A 22,099-nucleotide genomic window follows, 5' to 3' on the forward strand; every position below is an offset into this window, starting at 1 on the left:
ATTGTGTTGGTCCATTACCAAAGACAAAAACTGGTTATCAGTATTTGTTGACTATCATGTGTACTTTGTCTAGGTTTCCAGAGGCAGTACCACTTAGGAATATAAAAGCTAAAACTGTGACAAAGGCTCTTATAAATTTTTTTACTTATTTTGGATTACCTAAGGAAATACAAACTGATCAAGGCAGTAATTTTATGTCTGGATTGTTTCAACAGATAGTTTATAAATTGGGAGCTAAGCAAATCACTTCATCTGCATACCATCCAGAGTCGCAAGGTGCCTTGGAGAGGTTTCATTCTACCCTCAAGAATATGATTAGGACATATTGTGTGGAAAATGAACATGACTGGGATGAGGGTATAAACTTACATTTATTTGCAGTAAGGGAATCGGTACAGGAATCTTTAGGTTTTAGTCCATTTGAACTTGTGTTTGGGCATAGAGTTAGAGGACCTTTAGCTTTATTGAAAGAACAGTGGATTAGTAAGGAAGTGCACACTAATTTGTTGGACTATGTTTTGAAATTTAAGGACAGGTTACATAAAGCTTGTAGCTTAGCCAAGGAAAATTTAAAGTTGGCTCAGGAGAAAATGAAAACTTGGTATGATAAAGAAGCTAAAAATTTTTCCACACACAGGGTGGTATGTAAGCGGCTGAGGTAGATTCAATAACAATATCTAAAAGTCATTTCAACAGGTACATGAATAGGAGAGGTTCAGAGAGGTAGGAATCAAATGCAGAGGAAAGGAATTAGCCTTCATGGGAATCTAGGTTGCCTTGGAGAAGCTGAGCTGAATTCATGCAAACAACCTCTGTTTCCCACTTAGTTGTGTGATTGACATACACTGTCCAGAGCTGGAGAGAAAACGTCACTTTATGTATAAAACCTCTCTTTATAGCACATGCCGTCTAATCCAGTCAGCATCTTGATAAACCTGTTCTACATCCTCCCCATCCTTCCTTCAATGGGTGAGCAGAATTGCACAAATTACTCAGAGTTCAGACTGACCTTCGTGACTTCCTGACTCTTGTTCTATGCCTTCTTTAACGCTCTATCGACGTGTGTGCCACATTCAGGAGGGAAAGCAGAATTTGACTTTGAATATGAATCCCTGAATGTGTCCTATCCACCATGTGACATCACTTGATTGGTCAATTTTGTGGGCTTGTCCATCTATCAATTAATGTTTGACCTATTTACCCAGTTTGTGTGAATGTGTTCATTACATGTGATTACGAGTCAATAAGAACGACTCAGCTGAACTGTACGCGATAAACGTTCTGTTCCAACCTCCGGGTTTGCCTTTAATTGTTTTCACCATTACCTGTACGGCCAATGTTTCGAGATTCATCTGGACCACAAGCCACTGGTGTGATTGCTTGGTGAGAGCAAGGCTACACCACAGATAGAAACATAGAAAACCTACAGCACAATACAGGCCCTTCGGCCCACAATGCTGTGCCGAACATGTACTTACTTTAGGAATTACCTAGGGTTACCCATAGCCCTCTGTTTTTCTAAGCTCCACGTACCTATTGAGGAGTCTCTTAAAAGACCCTATCGTATCTGCCTCCACCACCATCGCCGGCAGCCCATTTCACACACAAGGCATCACCAAGGATGCCACGGTGGGCCCAATACCTGTCCCCTCCTCAGTACATGATATCTTAAGTTCCCAGTAGAAACAATTACACCGCAGATGCCTTAAGCTATCTTACACTATGTGAATACCTGTATGAGTCACAACTTCCAGGCGAACTGGTTCTACTGATTGACTGGCCCAACTCATCTCCAATCACTGTTTCTCAGGTAAAAGAAGAAACTGAGCCAGATGTAACATTGACACAAGTGAAAAGGTACATAGAAGGGGGATGGCCAACTAGTGTGCCCAAAGCTGTGCTACGCTCTGCCAGACTTCAAAACAAGCTTAGCATCTACTGTGGGGAAGTCATATTGTAATTCCTGCACAATTACGGTCCCCTTTCCTGGAATTTACATTGTGCACATCCAGGAATATCACAGGTGAAGGCACCAGCCCGGAATTATGTTTGGTGGTCGAAAACTGATGAAGGCATTGAGCACATTGTTTACGCATACAACCCGTGTCAGCAGTCTCAATCTTTAAACGCTCCTGTACCTATGGCTCCATGGCACTGGCCAACCAAACCCTGGAGACATTTACATGCAGACTACGCAGGTTCATTAGATGGTCACATGCTATTGGTGGTCGTCAATGTCCATTCTACGTTTGTAAATGGATCGAGGCCAAAGTGGTGAAGACTTCGACCTGGCCAGATGACGATAAACATTTTATGCATACTACTTTGTATACATGGAATCCTGAATACTGTGGTCTGTGATAATGGTCCGATGTTTAAAACTGAGGAATTCAACTATTTTAACAAGAGAATGGAGTTCGATTGCAACGTACGTCCCCTAATCACCCATTGTCAAATGGTATGGCTGAAAGGACTGTTCAAACTGTCAAGCAGGGAATCCAACAGTTGAATGATGACATACACATCTGGATAAATTGCTTTTTATTCTAGTACTGAATAGTCCCACAAACCACCACAGATTTCACTCCAGCTTAACTATTGATGGGCTACAGGTTGCATTCCCGATTGGATTTATTGCGCCCAGAGCTGGAAGACCGAGTAAGAGTCAGATTCAAAACAATGAAAGTGCGGTACAATTCAAATATGAGACATTGAAACTTTCAGGTGGGACATCCAGTTGATGTTCACCTGAACCCTGAGAGCTGAAGGTGGATGAAAGGAGAACTGGTGGAGGAAGAGGGCCAACGAATTACTTCAGCACTTGAGGATGGTAGTGTGTGCCACCGACATCTAGACCACATCAGGAGACAGCCAAGTGAATCCCTTCTTCCGGAATGAGCTGGTGAAAAAGATGGATTAGCACCAAAACCAATCGAAGTAGAATCCCCAATTGAAAGTACTGAACCCGGACCAACAATCAATTCTGCGAATTTTGGATTGTGCCGATCAGAATGGACCAGAAATCCAATGGAATATTATCAAGCTGGTTTTGCCTAAAAAATTACGGGTGTAGAGATGTCATACCTACCATGTGACATCATGCAATTGGTCGATTTTGCGGGCTAGTCCACCTATCAATTAACGTTTGACTGATTTATCTGGTGGGCTTGGATGTGTTATTACGAGTCAAGCAGACTTATTCAGGTGAACCGTACAGGATCAACATTCTGTTTCAACTCCAGGTTTGCCCTTAATTGTAACACACACATCAGCCTCTGCCACTCCAGAGAAAACAACCCAAGTTTGTCCAACCTTTCGTTACAGCATATGGCCTCTACTCCTGGCAGCATCCTGGTATTCCTCTTCCGCACCCTCTTCAATGCCTCCACACCCTTCCTATAAAGGGGCAACCAGAACTGTATGTCATACTCCAGATGCAGCCTAACTAGAATTTTATAAAGCTGCATCACAGCACCCTCACTTTTGAACTCAATGCCTCAACTAATAAAGGCAAGCATGCCCTATCCCTCTTAACCACCCTCTCAAGTTGTATAGCCACTTTCAGGGAGCTATGAACCTGGACCTTAAGATCCCTCTGCTCATTACTACTGTTAAGGGTCTTGCCCTTAATAGTGTACAGTCTCTTTACATTTGACCCGCCCAGGTGCAACGCTTCACATTTGGCTGGGTTCATCTCTATCTGCCATTTCTCCACCAATATCTGCAACTGATCTATATCCCACTGTGTTCCTTGCCAGTCATCTACACTATCCACAACACCACCAATCTTTGTATCATCTGCAAACTTACTAATCCCCCCCATCTCTATTTTCATCCAGGTCATTTATATATATATCACAAGCAACAATGTCCATGTGCCCTTGACTTCCGCCCATTCATGTGCTGATCTAAGAGCCTCTGGTGATTGCCTGTTTCATATTTGCCTCCAACACCATTTCTGGCAGTGCCACTCTGTGTAAAATAATTGTCACACACTTGACCATTGAACTTAACCCCTCTCACCTGATAATTGACATTTCAATGCTAGTTAAAGATAACAGCTCTCTACTCTACCTATGTGTCTCTTAATCTTGTAAACCTTTATCAACCTCAGCTCCTGCCACTCCAGACAAAATAAACCAATTTTGTCCAGCCTCCCTTTCTAGCAAATGCTCTCTAACCCTGTCAGCATTCTAGTAAACTTGTTTTTCACCCTTTCCAAAGCCTCCATATCCTTTCTTTAATGGACAATCAGAAATGTACATAATACTCAAAGTGCAATCTGATCATCATGAATTCCTGACTCTTGTTGTATGCCTTCTTTAACACTTTATCTACTTGCACGCCACATTCAGGAGAGTGCTGATTTTGGGTGTGGTAATAAACCTCTGAATATGGTTCCGTGCACTGATTCAAAACAGTCCTGTATCCATTGCAACACTTCAGAATTGTTTAGACTTCCACCAATCAGCATTGAAGGTGGAAGCACATTTTTTGTGCAGTACAAAAGTATGAAAACATTTTGCTTAGTTTTTGCTTCATCATCATGAAGCAACACTTTGTGTTAGTAACTTAGGTGACAATGCAGTTTAACTTTTCCGCAACCGAATGATGCACTATAATTAAAGGAATAATTTTCTCCTTACTGCAGTTTAGTTGGGTATATCAAATTTCATAAAGGCATGTTAACCATTCAATTACCTGCAGTTTTTAAACATTATTTTTCTGTTGTGAACTGATTTAAGATTTCTGATTAAAACAAACCATTTTGAATTACATAGCTAATGCTGCAGATTAGTAGACATTAAACATAAATATATTATTGAAATATAAAAGAGTGGTTGTAGATGGTTCGTATCCTGCATGGAGGTCAGAGACCAGAGGTGATCCGCAGGGATCTGTTCTTGGACCCCGTCTCTTTGTGATTTTTATAAATGACCTGGATGAAGAAGCAGAAGGGTGGTTTAGTAAGTTTGCTGATGACACAAAGGTTAGGGGTGTTGTGGATAGTCTGGAGAGTTGTCAAAGGTTACAGCGAGACATCAATGAGATGTGGAACTGGGCTGAGAAGTGGCAGATGGACTTCAACCCAGATAAGTGTGAAGTGGTTCATTTTGGTAGGTCCAATTTGAAGACAGAATATAATATAAATGGTAAGACACTTGGCAGTGTGGAGGATCTGAGAGATCTTGAGGTCCATGTCAATAGGACACTCAAAGCTGCTGCACAGCTTGACAGTGTTGTTAAGAAGGTGTATGGTGTGTTGGCATTCACCAACCATGGGAATGAGTTCAAGAGCTGTGAGGTAATGTTACAGCTATATAAGACCTTGGTCAGACCCTACTTGGAGTACTGTGTTCAGTTCTGGTCACCTCACTACAAGAAGGATGTGGAGAGAGTGCAGAGGAGATTTACAAGGATGTTGCCTGGAATGGAGGGCATACCTTATGAATAGTTTGAGTGAACTTGGCCTTTTCTCCTTGGAGCGATGGAGGATCAGAGGTGACCTGATAGAGGTGTATAAGATGATGAGGGGCATTGATCATGTGGATAGCCAGAGGCTTTTTCCCAGGGTTGAAGTGGCTAACATGAGGGGGCATAGTTTTAAGGTGCTTGGAAACAGGTACCGAGGTGATGTTCGTGTTAAGTTTTTCACACAGCAAGTGCTGGGTGCGTAGAATGTACTGCTGGCGATGGTGGGGGAAATACATACAATAGGGTCTTTTAAGGGGCCCTTTGATAGGTACATGGAGTTTGGAAAAATAGAGGGCTATGCAGTAGGGGAATTCCAGGCAGTCTCTAGAGTAGGTTACATGGTTGGCACAACATTGTGGGCTGAAGGGCCTGTAAGGTGCTGTAAATTTATATGCTCTATGTTCATTTAATGGCACTCTAAATGCAATAACCATGACAGCTACTGGAAATCTAAAATATGTTACAAATAATCACACACAAAATGCTGGTGGAACACAGCAGGCCAGGCAGCATCTATAGGGAGAAGCGCTGTCGACATTTCGGGCCGAGACCCTTTGTCAGGACTAACTGAAAGGAGAGATAGTAAGAGATTTGAAAGTAGTGGGGGGAGGGGGAAATGCGAAATGATAGGAGAAGACCGGAGGGGGTGGGATGAAGCTAAGAGCTGGAAAGGTGATTGGTGAAAGTGATACAGAGCTGGAGAAGGGAAAGGATCATGGGATGGGAGGCCTCAGGAGAAAGAAAGTGGGGGGGAAGCACCAGAGGGAGATGGAGAACAGGCAAACCACTAAATATGTCAGGGATGGGGTAAGAAGGGGAGGAGGGGCATTAACGGAATTTAGAGAAGTCAATGTTCATGCCATCAGGTTGGAGGCTACCCAGCCGGTATATAAGGTGTTGTTCCTCCAACCTGAGTTTGGATTCATTTTGACAATAGAGGAAGCCATGGAGAGACATATCAGAATGGGAATGGGACGTGGAATTAAAATGTGTGGCCACTGGGAGATCCTGCTTTTTCTGGTGGACCCAGCGTAGGTGTTCAGCGAAACGGTCTCCCAGTCTGCGTCGGGTCTCACCAATATATAAAAGGCCACACCGGGAGCACCGGACCCAGTATACCACACCAGCCGACTCACAGGTGAAGTGTCGTCTCACCTGGAAGGTTCCCTGGCTCCCACTGTCTTACTTTCACCATGGACGTCCAGTCCCTATATACCTCCATCCCCCACCAAAATGGTCTCGAAGCTCTTCGCTTCTTTTTGGATTCCAGACCTAACCAATTCCCCTCTACCACCACTCTCCTCCGTCTAGCGGAATTCGTTCTTACTCTCAATCATTTCTCCTTTGGCTCCTCCCACTTCCTCCAAACCAAGGGTGTAGCCATGGGCACCCATATGGGTCCCAGTTATGCCTGCCATTTTGTTGGCTTTGTGGAACAGTCCATGTTCCAAGTCTATACAGGTATCCATCCCCCTCTTTTCCTTCGCTACATCGACGACTGCATTGGCGCTGCCTCCTGCACGCATGCTGAGCTCGTCGACTTCATTAACTTTGCCTCCAACTTTCACCCTGCCCTCAAATTTACCTGGTCCATTTCTGACACCTCCTTCCCCTTTCTGGCGGACCCAACGTAGGTGTTCAGCAAAATGGTCTCCCAGTCTGCGTCGGGTCTCACCAATATATAAAAGGCCACACCGGGAGCACCGGACGCAGTATACCACACCAGCCGACTCACAGGTGAAGTGTCGCCTCACCTGGAAGGACTGTCTGGGGCCCTGAATGGTGGTGAGGGAGGAAGTGTAAGGGCAGGTGTAGCACTTGTTCCGTTTACAAGGATAAGTGCCAGGAGGAAGATCGGTGGGAAGGGATGGGGGGGACGAGTGGACAAGGGAGTTGCGTAGGGAGCGATCCCTGCGAAAAGCAGAAAGGGGGGGAAGGGAAAAATGTGCTTGGTAGTGGGATCCCGTTGGAGGTGGCAGAAGTTACGGAGAATTATACATTGGACCTGGAGGCTGGTGGGGTGGTGGGTAAGGACAAGGGGAACCCTATCCCAAGGGGGGTGGCAGGTGGATGGGGTGAGGGCAGATGTGCAGGAAATGGGAGAGATGCATTTGAGAGCAGAGTTGATGGTGGACGAAGGGAAGCCCCTTTGTTTAAAAAAGGAAGGCATCTCCTTCATCCTGGAATGAAAAGCCTCATCCTGACTCCCTTGTCCACTTGTCCCCCCCATCCCTTCCCACCAATCTCCCTCCTGGCACTTATCCTTGTAAGCGGAACAAGTGCTACACCTGCCCTTACACTTCCTCCCACCACCATTCAGGGCCCCAGACATTCCTTCCAGGTGAGGCGACACTTCACCTGTGAGTCGGCTGGTGTGGTATACTGCGTCCAGTGCTCCCGGTGTGGCCTTTTATATATTGGTGAGACCTGATGCAGACTGGGAGACTGTTTCGCTGAACACCTACGCTCGGTCCACCAGAAAAAGCAGGATCTCCCAATGGCCACACATTTTAATTCCATGTCCCATTCCCATTCTGATATGTCTATCCATGGCCTCCTCTATTGTCAAAATGAATCCAAACTCAGGTTGGAGGAACAACACCTTATATACCGGCTGGGTAGCCTCCAACCTGATGGCATGAACATTGACTTCTCTAACTTCCATTAATGCCCCTCCTCCCCTTCTTACCCCATCCCTGACATATTTAGTTGTTTGCCTGTTCTCCATCTCCCTCTGGTGCTTCCCCCCTCCCTTTCTTTCTCCTGAGGCCTTCCGTCCCATGATCCTTTCCTTTCTCCAGCTCTGTATCACTTTCACCAATCACCTTTCCAGCTCTTAGCTTCACCCCACCCCCTCCGGTCTTCTCCTATCATTTTGCATTTCCCCCTCCCCCCACTACTTTCAAATCTCTTACTATCTTTCCTCTCAGTTAGTCCTGACGAAGGGTCTCGGCCCTAAACATCAACAGCACTTCTCCCTATAGATGCTGCCTGGCCTGCTGTGTTCCACCAGCATTTTGTGTGTGTTGTTGTTTGAATTTCCAGCATCTGCAGATTTCCTCGTGTTTGCAAATAATCAGCAGGTTTGTGATGGTTTGCTGAGACAGAATCAATGCGTGTTCATATTTCAAGTATACTTTATTCGACCCTTATGGTTAATGTAATCATATATAACCATATAACAATTACAGCACAGAAACAGGCCATCTCGGCCCTTCTAGTCCATGCGGAACGCTTACTCTCACCTAGTCCCACTGACCCACACTCAGCCCATAACCCTCCATTCTTTTCCTGTTCAATTTGACTTTAAATGACAATACCAAACCTGCCTCTACCACTTCTACTGGAAGCTCGTTCCATACAGCTACCACTGTCTGAGTAAAGAAGTTTCCCCTCGTGTTACCCCTAAACTTTTGCCCCCTAACTCTCAACTCATGTCCTCTTGTTTGAATCTCCCCTACTCTCAAAGGAAAAAGCCTATCCACATCAACTCTATCTATCCCCCTCATAATTTTAAATACCTCTATCAAGTCCCCCCTCAACCTTCTAAGCTCCAAAGAATAAAGACCTAACTTGCTCAACCTTTCTCTGTAACTTGGGTGTTGAAACCCAGGTAACATTCTAGTAAATCTCCTCTGTACTCTCTCTATTTTGTTGACATTGTGGTGAACTACGTACATATACCTGTCTGGACTCGCCCCCCGACCCCGGTATAAAGGCGATTGGAGACAGAGCCCCGGCCTCAGTCTATTGCCATAGATGCTGCCCGAAAAGTTAGTCTTTGCACCATGGTATTGTCTTGGTTTTAAAAAAATGCTAACTATGCATAAAATAGCAAAAACAAAGCACATCGGGCGTAGAAACAGTTGACGGTAAGATCAGTCACCGGTGGACTTTAATTAAGTTGATCAAAATACCGCGCCATCATGTCATTAGATGTATTCCGACACACACTCTATGGGATTATTTCAGAAATGCGAACCGAAAACTTGGTTCCTCTCACCTTGGATGTTGTTCGACTCTTCTTGTTTTTGTTGGGATTGAGTGAGGTGACGCGCGATGGGACACAGAGGCACCATTCTGGGGAATTCTTCACTGACGCGTGCAAGTGAGCCGAGAAGCAGGCGGATTGCAATCACTGCAAAGAAAGGATAACTCACTCTATTGAGAAACATTTATCAGCGCCCACTGCCAAATAGATCGGATTACAATTGTGAGAGAATGACAATTCGTTTATTATAAACAACCCTTTCGTCAGCGGTGGGTGGAGCTAGCGTTGTATAAATCTTGCACACACGATCTCACTTTTTCCTTCACGTGGTAAATGCGGTGCTAGAAGGAAGCTGGTAAGGTAAGGTGTCCAACTATGTTGCGTTTGTCCGGGTACAATTCGCTTCAGGTCGATACTTTACAATAGTTAATCGCTTAACTAGTAGAGTAACAGTTAGTTGTGCATCGACTTCCGGTAAGGTTTTCAGTTTTCCCTGTTACATATACCGCAGGAAGCGTCAATTGTGAATGGAAATAACGTTGGACATTTGGGCGAGGTATTCTGTAGATTGTGTCAAGCGATTGCATAATCTTTGTTGTTCTTCACGGGGGAGCTTCTGTCTTGATTATTCGTATGAAAACATCGCCAACTCCACCTTCCCCCGGGAACAGCTCTCGGTCGGTTCACCGGCGGAATGAAGTACTGCCCACCTCCAGTTTCCTCGCACCATCTATTCGACAGAAAGAGTGGATGTGTCTGGACTGGGAAGTGTAGGGAGTGGGTATCTGTGGAGAACATGGGGGGGAACAGTGGAGGTGGGGGGTATCTGTAATGAGGAAGGGTGAGAGAATATGAATAGTGAAAGGTTAATCAGACTGAATGGGAGTTGAAATGAGGTTGAAGACCGTAAGACGTTAAGTGTAGAATTGGGCCATTCACCCCATTGAATATGCCATTCTATCATGGGTGTTTTATTATCCCTCTCAACCCGTTCTCCTCCCTACTCTCTGTAATCTTTGATGAGCTTACTAATCGAGAAGCTATCAACATCCACTGTAAATATACCTGATGACTTGCCTTTTACAACTGTCTGTGGCAATGAATTTCACAGATTCACTAACCTCTGTCTAAAGAAATTCCTCTGCATCTCTAAAGGGATGTCCTTCAATTCTGAGGCTGTGCCCTCTCGTCCTAGTTGGCAATGTCCACTCTATCTAGGCTTTTCAATATTCAATCGGTTTCAATTGATTATCCCTCCCTCCTCCTCCCCCATCCCTTCCCATTCTTCTAAACTCCAATAGTTACCGGCATCAAGCTCCTCCTAGGTTAAATCTTTCATTCCCAGAATCATTCTGGTGAACCTCCTCTGGACACTGTCCAATGCCAGCACCTCCCTCCCTTCAATAAGGGGCCCAAAACTGCTTGATTCGGCCAACAACAGTGGAGCCATCGGCAGACTTAAATATCTCATTGGAGCTGTGCTTAGCCACAAAGTCATAAGTATAAAGCAAGTAGAGCAGGGGGCTGTGCACATGGCCCTGTGGTGCACCGATGCTGACGGTGATTGTGGAGGAGACGTTGTTGCCAGTCCAATCTGACTGGGGTCTCCAAATGAGGAAATGAAGGATCTAGTTGCACAAGGACGTATCGAGCCCTAGGACTTGAAGTTTATTGATTAGTTTTCAGGGGTTGATGGTAAGCAAATGTTCTGTACCCAAGGGTTCTCTTTCAATATTTTTTAGTTTCTGCATGGAGGAATACAGAGTACAAGAAGATGTATATTATAAGTCAAAAGAAAAAATAAAATAGTACCAAATACATTGTATTAAAATACAGTTACAATCACAAAACCCTGTATTCATAAAAATTAAATTAAATCGTAATATTGAAATATAATAATTTTGTTATACAGGAAAAAAATCTAAACCCACTACCAAAGTCAGAGCTGTTAGGAAAAGCAAGAAAAAAAGGGATGAAAACCCTTATCATATAAAATATATTATTAGCCACCATCTGTACTTTTACAACAAACCAAAGGTTTTGAAAATAACTCAAAAATGGTCCCCACAATGTATAAAAGGCTTGGCTGGATTCAAAAACTGAACAACAGATCTTATTTAAATCTAAGCATGACATAACATCCCGTAACCATTGAGCATGAGTAGGCAGAACAGCATCCTTCCATTTAAGCAAGAGCCCCTCCTAGCTATAAGAGAAGTAAAAGCCGAAATATGCAAATAGTGTCTCCAAAATAAAGTATTTTCCTCCAGCAATACCAAATAATGCAGTCAAAGGGTTAGACTTAAAATTTACCTTGAAAAGTACCAAGAAAGTTTCGAATACTTCCTTCCAGTATCTTTCAAGGCTCAGACATGTCCAAAACATGTGAATTAATGAAGCTTCTCCATTATTACATCTATCACAGAAAGGAGGTATATCCGAATAAAAACGAGATAGCTTATCTATAGACATGTGAGCCCTATGAACCACTATAAATTGTAAGAGGGAATGATGAGTACATAACGATGAAGTGTTAACCAATTTAAAAATTTAATTCCAAGTTTCCTCAGAAATTGAAGTCTGTACTCAAGGGTTCTGAAAGAGGTACCTGAAGTGATTGTGGAGGTATTAGTGGTGGGGGATTTTCTTGAGACTCACTGGCTTCTTGAATGATTTCAGAGGACTGGAAAACTGCAAATGTCACTCCTCCTTCCTTTCTTAAAGAGAGTTATAGGCCAGTTAGTGGTTGGCAAGAAGTTAGTCCATTATCAAAGATGAGGTTTCGGAGTACTTGATAAAATAGGAGGTATGTGATAAAATAGACCAAAGTCAGCATGGTTCCATCAAGGGGTAATCTTGCCTAACATCTGTGGGAATTCTTTGGGGAAATAGCATGCAAGATGGATATAGGAGAGTCAGTGGATATTGTTTACTTGGATTTTTCAGAAGGCCTTTGACAAGATGCTGCACAGGTTGGTAAACAAGATAAGGGCCTTAGATGAAAGGTATTAGCATGGATAGGAGATTGTCTGACTGGCAGGAATCGGAGTGGGAATAGAGGGGACTTTTACTGGTTGGCTATCAGTGACTCATGGGTGTTCTGCAGGGGACTGTGTTGGGACTGCTGCTTTTCTTGCCGTATGTAAACATAGAGAATCAGCAGCAGAAGGCAGGCGGAGTACCACCAAACACGATGTTCTCCCTGCATGGGTTTTTTTTTAATTCATAAGAGAAATGGGGTCTAGCAGGGTGGCCATCGTTGGAGTGGGGGCCAGAGTCAGAGTGGGAACTTTGGAGGCTTTGACTCAAGAGTCTGAGGCCAAAGAAATGGGCAAGAAGAGTAGTTTTTCTTTCCTTTTGTTATTGCGGATTCAGTCTTGTTGCCCATTGGACAGTGCAGGCAGGATGGCAGATATGGCAGTGGAATGCTCCTCTTGCAAGATGTGGGAATTCATGGAACCTGATGGTGTCTGATGACTACACCTGCGGGAAGTGCAGCCAACTCTAGCTCATGGATGTCTCAGGAGTGGGAATGGATGTTTCAAGAGCGGGAATGGATGCCGAGTGTGCCAGGCTTTGGATGTTTCAAAAAGGACAGGGAGGGAGGCAAAGAACAAAGTCGGGGGCGTGGCATTGCTAATCGGGGAAAGTACCACGGCTGCAAAAAAGGAGGAAGTCACGGAGGGATTTTCAACTGAGTGTGGGTGGAAGTCAGAAACAGGAAGTGAGCAATAACTCTACTAGGTGATTTTATAGACCCTTGCCCCCCCCCCCCCCCCCATAGTAACAGAGACATTAGGGAACAGATAGAGGAAGATTCATGAATGGTGCAATAATAATAGGGTTGTTGTGATGGGTGATTTTTAGCTTCCCTAATATTGTCTGGCATCTCCTTAGAGCAAACAGGATTGTCAAGAAGGCGTTTAAGAATGAAATTAAGAGTTTTAGAAGGGGCCATGGGAGGGTTTTAGTGAGCAGGATTAAGGAAATCCCCAAGGCATTCTGTAAGTGTGTGAAGAGCAAGAGGATGAGCCATGTGGGAATAGGACCAATCAGGAACGATAGGGGAAATTTGTGCATGGAGTTTGAGGAGGTAGTGGAGGTGCTTAATGAATACTTTGCTTCAGTAATCACCAGGGAAAATTACCTTGGCAATTGTGGGGATGACTTGCAGCAGACTTGAGCATATAGACATTAAGAAAGAGGATGTGCTGGAGCTTTTGTAAAGCATTAAGTTAGATAAGTCACTAGGTCCAGATGAGATGTACTCCAGGCTACTGTGGGAAGTGATAATCTTTGCGCCTTCAGTAGGGATGGGAGAAATACCAAAGGATTGGAGGGTGCAAATATTGTTTCCTTGTTCAAGAAAGGGGGTAGAGATGGCCGAGCAAATTATAGACCAGTGACTTTTACTTCAGTAGTGGGCAAGTTGTTGGAGAAGATCCTGAGAGGCAGGATGTATGAGCATTGAGAGACCTAATCTGATCAGGGGTAGTCAGCATGGCTTTGTCAAGAGCAGGTCATGCCTTGCGAACCTGATTGGATTTGTTGAGGATGTAACAAAACACATTGAAGGTAGAGCAGTGGGTGTAGTGTATATGGATTTCAGTAAGGCATTTAATAAGGTTCCCCATGCAAGGCTCATTGAGAAAATAAGGGGGCAAGGGATCCAAGGAGTCCTTGCTTTGTGTATCCAGAATTGGTTTGCCCACAGAGGACAAAGGGTGGTTTTGGATGGTTGTATTCTGACGGAGTTCAGTGACCAGTGGTGTTCCATAGGGATCTGCTCTGGGACCCCTCCTCTTTGTGAAGTTGCAGTAGGATATTGATAGGATGTAGAAGTGGCAAATGGAGTTCAACCCAGATAAGTATGAAGTCGTTCATTTTGGTAGGTCAATTATGATGACAGAATATAATATTAATTTAAGATTCTTGGCAGTGTGGAGGTTCAGAGAGATCTTATGGACACAGACCTCAGGACACTCAAAGCTGCTGCGCAGGTTGACAGTGTTGTTAAAAAGTGTATGGTGTGTTGGCCTTCATCAACCGTGGCATTGAGTACAAGAGCTGTGAGGTGATGTTACAGCTATAGAAGGCCTTGGTCAGACCGCATTTGGAGTACTGTGTTCAGTTCTGGTCACCTCACTACAGGAAGGATGTGGATACTATAGAGAGAGTGTCCAGGAGGTTTACAAGGATGTTGCCTAATTGGAGAGCATGCCTTATGAGAATAGGTTGTGTGAACTTGGCCTTTTCTCCTTGAGCAGCAGAAGATGAGAGGTGACTTGATAGAGGTGTAAAGATAATGAGCATTGGTCATGTGGGTAGCCAAAGGCTGTTTTTGCCAGGGCTGAAATGGCTAACACGAGGGGGTGAAGTTTTAATGTGTTTAGATGTGGGTACAGGGGGAATGTCGGAGGCAAGTTTTTCACACGGTGGTGGGTGCATGGAATGCACTGCCAATGACGGTGATAGAGAGTACAATAGAGTCTTTAGATAGATATATGGAGCTTGGAAAAATAGAGGTGTTTGCAGTAGGGAAATTCTAGTAGTTTCTAGATTAGGTTACATGGTTGGCACAACATTGTGGGCCAAAGGGCCTGTAATGTGCTGTAGATTTCTATGTTCTATGTCAATGATTTGGATAAAAGAATTGATGGCTTTATGGCCAAGTTTGCAGATGATACGAAGATAGGTAGAGGGGCAGGTAGTGTTGAAGAAGCAGTGAGTTTGCAGAAGTTCTTGAACAGATTAGGAGAATGGGCAAAAAATTGGCTGATAGAACATGGTGTATAGAAGTGCATGCCATGCTTTTTCGTAGAAGTAATAAAGCTGTAGACTATTTTCTAAATGAGTGAATTCAGAAATTGGAAATGCAAAGGGAGTTGGAATCCTGGTGTAGGACTCCCTGTAGGCCAATTTGCAGATTGAGTCTGTAGTAAGTAAAGCAAGTGCAATATTTGCATTCATTTCAAGAGTATTTGAATGTATAAAAGTAATGCTGAAGTCTAATAAGGCATTGATCACCCTCTGTCCTTCTCTCTCTTACATTCCCTGTTCTGGTTACCCTCTCATCCCTTCTGTACTTACCTACTCATCGCCTCCCTCTGGTCTCTCTCCACTTTCCATTTTCTTCCATAGTCCACTGTCTTCTACTATTAGATTTTTTTTTCTTCTTCAGCCCTTTACCTCTTCAACCTATCACTTCTCAGCTTCTTGCTTCCTCTCCTCCACACCCACTCGCCTTTCTCCTCACCTGGTCTTGTGTATCACCAGCTAGCTTGTCGTCTTTCCCCTTGCCCCACCTTTTTCTAGCTTCTGCATCTTTCCTTTACAGTCCTGATGAATGGTCTTGGCCTGAAACAGTGTCTGCTTATATCCCTCCATTGATGCTTTCTGACTTGCTGAGCTCTTCCACCATTTTGTATGTGTTGATCTTGTGTTTCATAGTAGCTTTATGGCAGCTTGGGTTCCCATCAATTGGTTGCGATTGGAACTGCCAGGAATTTTACCTACAATTTAAGTAAGATTGGTTCTTCTTACCTTTTTGAGCCTGGTTAAATACAAAAATCTCAATTAGAAATAAATGTAAATTTTAATATTCCTAGCTTCAATTGATTTTTATTTGGACTCTCTGGGCACTTCACAGGTTGTCATGTAGTCTAGTCTTGGTGTTGCTAACAATTCATTGCAATGTGGGTATATACAGTATACAATTACTGCTTCTGATTTGGTAAAGCTACATTGCCATGATGGAAATCCAGGCAGTGTTTAATTGCTGTGAAGCATTACAATAGCTGTTGTTAGATACAGAAAATCATTTTGTAGTCTTGCTTTTGGCTAACACTCAAATAAATCGAGCTGTCCTGGTATTTCCTGGTCTGAGTACCTTCCAGCTTTTAATATTTATGTACTCTTCTTTTAACTCTGTGAGGAAAATAAGTTCTTTATTGGGTGGTAGCAGGTCAGAATTGGCTAACATTATTTTTCTCTCTTGGCAGATGGGAGGCCATACTTGTTTTGTGGTGCTTTTTATTACTTCCATCTTCCTAGTGGACGTTTCTGGGTATCCAGATGGAAACGTTGGTGCTGTCTGTGAATCTATGTTGCCCAGCCATGGGGCCGCTGCACAGGCATCTGTTGCTCCATATCAAGTCATTGCAAGCAATACCACCTTCAATCCAGGAGATACGATTCAAGGTACCCCATGAGTGAATGGATCTAAACTGCAGATGAAACTTGTGCAATACATGAAATTTAATTGCATATCTGGTCACTTTTTGTTGCAAGTTAACTACTTTTCCCTTCTGGAGTGCAAATAATTTGAAGCTTTTTGCGATGATTGTATAAAATGGCAGTTTATGCTATCATATGGAGTGAAAGGTTTATCTCGGGATGTGTCTTATTTGATAAACTCAGCAGCTCAGGCAGCATCTGTGGAAACGAACAGTCAATGTTTTGGGCCGAGACCCTTTGTCCTGATGAAGGGTCTCGGCCCAAAACGTTGACTGTTCATTTCCACAGATGCTGCCCGACCTGCTGAGTTCCTCCAGCGTGTTGTGCGTGTTGCTTTGATCCCAGCATCTGCAGAGTATTTTGTGTTTTCTCATTTGATAAAGATGGAAGCCTGGAGGAGTGTGTGGTTTGGATCCATCTGTAACCACAGGTTAAAAACCCTTCAGCCATGTGTCTCAAGCAGTAGTGCCTGGTGTTTTTTTTTTCCTCTGCTGATGACTGTGTATTTTTGCCAAATGTCAGAGAGAAATAAAAACTGCAACAAAAAAAAAAAATTCAGAAGCATTTAACATGTCATGCAGCACTGTTGTCTTTTCAGACCATCCCAACCAAGGAGCGGAAATGGCTAGTCTAAATAGCAGAGGTCGGAGGTGGCCAATTTGTGAAACAAAGGGAATAGCTGTGATGGGCTGGAATAACGTGGCTGTTATGGCAGTTATAAACCATGTAATATTGTGAGGTCTGGTCTGCTGAAATACACCAAGTAGGCCGGCTGATACAAGTAAACAGAAATGGGCTGGGAGATTTGGCTCACCTTGATAAAAAGTGTTATTTAACATTGGAGAATTCGATATGAAGTCTGGAAGGCTGCAGTGTGCCCGGATGGAAGATGAGGTATTGCTTCTCGAGCTGCCTTGGGCCTCATTGTAAATGGACTGGAGACAGACTGAGGTCAGAAATGGAGCATGATACTGAATTAACATGGTAGTGGGTCTGGTTAAATTTTAGCAACTGGGACAAGTACAGCAGGTACCACCTCATGGGGGAAGCATGGTGCATAGATAGTGATGAGAGAAGCAGCGGGAGAACATGGTAGCAACGCTTGCAGACTGTGCCCATAGCTGTCTGGCAAAGCAAATGCCCAATCTGCATTTGATTTCTCCAGAGTACGGGACACTAGACCACAGGAAGTGCAAGTGAAATGCTGCTTTAGCTGGGGGAATAAAAAGACTGAAAATGGGTGGTGAAAACTCTGGTATTATAACTCTTGCATCTGTGTGGGGAAAGTGTCTTACAAAAGGACTAGTAAGTGGGGACAGAAGAGTGAATCAGGGAGTCAAAATGAGTGACTCCTTTTGTAGTTCTGAAGTATGCTGATGTGGCTCTCTGGAAAAAGGAGAAGAACGTGTGGCTGGTGGTGGAATCTCATTAGAGCTGGCAAGAAATGCAAAGTATAATTTGTTGAACATGGACACTGATGAGGTGGAAGGCAAGGAGCAGTGGAACTTTGTTCCTGCTGTTCAGGTGAATGCGTTAAAGCTGAGATGCAGGAAATAGATGATGTGTAAGAAATTCTGTTTCATCCTACCCTGAACCCCCTCCCTCCACTTCATAATTCTCACCCTGCATATGTCCCATATTGTTAATGAACAAAAATCAATTGTGGCTGTGTACCCCAACTTCACCAACATTTCCCTCCAATACAGGAAAAATATTCATTTTAGAGTACTATTAATTAAACAAAAAGTGAGAGCTTGCCCCAAATTGAAATAATGGACCAGTCGTGATGAATGGTCTTGGCCCGAAACATTGATTGTTTACTCCCATCTGCCAGTGCTGCATGACCTGCTGAGCTTCTCCAACACCTTGTGTCTATTGTTCTAGATTTCTAGCAACTGCAGTACCTCTTCTGTCAATGGATCAGATGTATATTTTCTGTTTGATCCATACCTGTGATGCTCAGAACCTCATAAAGAATGTCGTTGGGCCCCTTCATGGAGACCATATTTGTCCAGTGACACTTGTAATTTGGTAGTGCCCTTGATTAGTTTTACCTATCCGCTTTGGGGGGAAAAAGTAATGCCAGATGCTACAAATCCTGTATCTAATTTTCCATCCCCAAAGTATCACACCATTCTTTGGGTATGTTTTTCATTCTCTGTGGTATAACTTGTCGGTTGTCTTAGTTCTGAATAATGATTGATCTGAAACACTAACTGTTTCTCCATTGTTTTTGCCAGACTCAGGTATTTCCAAAATTGTTTATATTCTATCTTTTCATTTCCTGCGGAGACTTGTTTTGTAAAATGCCATTGTGTTTCTATGATTTCTTTTTTAAAACATTAAATCTATGGTGGAAGTGAGACTTCCTTTGTTATGAAACTGTGCAAGAAGTCTATTCCAGAGAGAGAGTTTTTTTTAATGCATGTTTGGTCAGGAGGTTTCCATTCCAGAAAGCTATTCCCTCTGTGGGATGGGGAGTGGGGGGGGGGGGGGCAGAAGAAAGGAGGTGCTGAGCGACCTGGTCCTTTGCACTGTACACTCAAGAATTTCAAGTTGGAAATCTGCAAGGGAAGGGCATGGAGTTTCACATCATGCGCTTCGTTTGTCTTTTGTCGATTTTATTTGGAACATTTTGCAAATTTTACTATGTATGGTTTTTCCTACTGAAATCTGGTAACCATCTTAAAAAAAAATTGAAGCATCTAACTTCAATTAATGCTGAATACTGCACCTTTTTTTTAAGTGACATTGAAAGGCAATTCGAGTGAAACCTTTAGAGGATTTATGCTGGAAGCTCGGAACACCCAGTCCTCTTCGACAATTCCACTTGGCAAATTCACTACAACCGATTCTCAGGCTCAACTCCTTAGCTGTGATGTTAATGGGGCTACCTACGCTGTAAGTTATTGCAACTGTCATTCTTTGTCAGTGATATTCTGAATCCTTCAACAATAAATTGGCATTGGTTTATTATTGTTGCACGTCCCAAGATAACAGTGAAAAGCTTGTCTTGCATAATGTTCACACAAATCAAAACATTATACAGTGAGTTGAGGTAGAATAGGCTAAAACAATAACAATACGGAATAAAGTGGAACAGCTAGAAAAACATTTCAGTGCAGGTAAACAATAAGGTTAATTGTGATCTTGCACTTTACTATGAGGTCAAGAATCCATTTTGTCGTATAAGACGTCTGTTCAACAGTCTGATTACAGTGAGATAGAAACTGTTCTAGAGCCTGTTGGTACATGCTTTCAGTTTTTTTATCCTCGGCCTGTTAGGAGTAGAGAGAATGACTAGTATGGGCGAGGTTGTTGATTATATTGGATGTTTAACTGAGTTAGTGAGAATTACAGGCAGCATCCGTAGATGGGTGACTTGTTCCTGTGATGTGCTGAGCTATATTCACAGTTCTCTGCAGTTATTTTGTGGGCTATATCTAAAATGAGTTAGGGTACAGGAAGGAGAGAGATCTTGGTGGCATGAATTAACAAAAGAGCTAGTCGTTGACTCCAGAAAGAAGGGAGAAGGGGTCTGCACATGCTTCTGTGCACAATGGTGTTGAGGTTGAGAGCTTCATGCTCCTAGGTGCAAATGTTGCCAAGAGCCTGCCTGGATCTAACCACCTAGTCATTGCCAAGAAAGTTCACCAATGCCTCCATTTCCTCGGGAGGCTAAAAAAAAAATTAAGCGTCTCCCTGTCTAACCTTACCAATTTAAAAAATTGATGCAGCATAAAAATGCGTTCAGTTTGGATCCATGAGCGGCTTGGTATGGCAACTGCATAACCACATTTTACTATCAATTGCCATAGTAGAAGACTCTACTACTACTACTACATGTGATGTATCTCATAATGCAGCTTGTTAAAATAATAAACACAGGAATGTTGAATTTGGATCTAATTTACTTATCTCCCAGTGTTTCTGTGCTTATTGACTGTGTTCACTGATCTAATCCCACTATTAGCCTCCTAGTCTTGTAGCTGTAGTACCAGTGCTTCAATGAATTCTGGTCTTCCACTTAGTACTGATCTCTGGGTGGAGGACAAAGCAAACTGTGGAGGAAAAATTATTAGTGACTTAAATTTGCCCTCAGTGCTTTACTATCGCCCCTTGGTATTCTTTCATCACTGTACCAGATACCAAAGAAGTGCTCTGAGCTCACCATCCTTCAAGTATCTCTCTATACCAAGGATTCCTTACCTAGAATCCACAGACCCCCTTGCTTAATGGTATTGGTCCATGGCATAAAAAAAATTGGGAACCTCTGCTCTATACTAATCCCATTTACTGCTACTTGGTCTGTAGCCTTCCATGCTTTGCAATCCCAGTGTTCATCTAGGTATGTAAAAGTAGTTGGCAGTCAGGCAGTGTGTTTCACAGTCCAAATGGCTTCTGCTTGAGAAACTTCTTCCTTGTATCCACTCAATTTTTTTTTTTGCATCCACAACAATGGCACCTAGTTTAAGGTACCTCTGCTATGGGACTAAGTATCCTACAGTCTACTGTGTATGGAGCCAGAGGACAAGGACAAGGTAGTAATTAAGCATATTAAGTTTATAAAGGAGGATGTAAATGCCTTGGCAGAATTAAGGTGGACAAATCCTTTGGATCTGCTGAGATTTATCCCAGGCTTCACTGAGATTGCTGAGGTCCTGATGGAGATATTTAAATCTTCATTGGCCACAGATGAGGTTCCAAATGACTGGAAGACTGTGACTATTGTACTTTTTTTTGTTCAAGTTGAGCAGCAAGGATAAATCAGATAATTATAAGTCACTTAAACTAATGTCATTGGAAGGGGAATTATTGAAAATTGTTCTGAGGATGGTGACCTATGCTCGAAAAAGTGGGGTTTGATCAGAATTATAGGATAGATTTGTTGATGGGAATTCCCATCTGACTAGTATTTGAAGAGTTAACTAAATATTCTGAGGGCAGCGCAGCGGATGTGGGTTTGTAAGGATTTCATTAAGGCCTTTAACAAGGCCCCATATGGAGGGCTGTTGCTAAAGTTTAGATCCCAAGATCAAAGGCAAGTTGGCAATTTGGATGTAGAATTGGCTTGTTAATGCGAGACACAGTGATGGCGGGTTTTTATGATTGGAAACCTGTGGCCTGTAGTGTACATTAATGACTTGGATGCAAATTTGAGATTGGATTATCAACTGTGCAGATGCAGTGACTGGTTGTGTTGATGACTAGGAAATGTTGGGCAATTGGTAAGCCAGGCAGAGCAATGGCAGATGAAATTTAATCCTCTTAAATGTGAAGTGATTTTTGGAGGGTCAAGTAAGGGTAGAACATCTTGAATCTTGGGATCTTAAGAATTATTAAGTATCTGATGAGCTTTGGTGTACAAGTCCAAAGTTCTCAAAGTGGTAGAATGAA

The 22,099-nt window shown here is 43.2% G+C and overlaps 1 protein-coding gene across 3 annotated transcripts in view; it reads left to right on the forward strand.

Moving 5' to 3' along the window:
- The first annotated feature begins 9,673 nt into the window (after window positions 1–9,673).
- Window positions 9,674–22,099, forward strand: part of LOC140736822 (putative ferric-chelate reductase 1) — a 43,163-nt gene continuing 30,737 nt past the window's right edge. For 2 of the 3 annotated variants that reach the window (XM_073062766.1, XM_073062768.1), the window contains exons 1-3: window positions 9,674–9,826; window positions 16,468–16,666; window positions 19,449–19,603. In XM_073062766.1, coding sequence (XP_072918867.1) covers window positions 16,468–16,666; window positions 19,449–19,603 — 354 coding nt within the window. In that variant the 5' untranslated portion in view covers window positions 9,674–9,826. The remainder of the gene's footprint in view (window positions 9,827–16,467; window positions 16,667–19,448; window positions 19,604–22,099) is intronic. The other variant, XM_073062767.1, reaches the window with a different exon arrangement.

The sequence above is a fragment of the Hemitrygon akajei genome, chromosome 12 (assembly GCF_048418815.1).
Source record: "Hemitrygon akajei chromosome 12, sHemAka1.3, whole genome shotgun sequence".
In the NCBI taxonomy this organism is placed as follows: Eukaryota; Metazoa; Chordata; class Chondrichthyes; order Myliobatiformes; family Dasyatidae; genus Hemitrygon; species Hemitrygon akajei.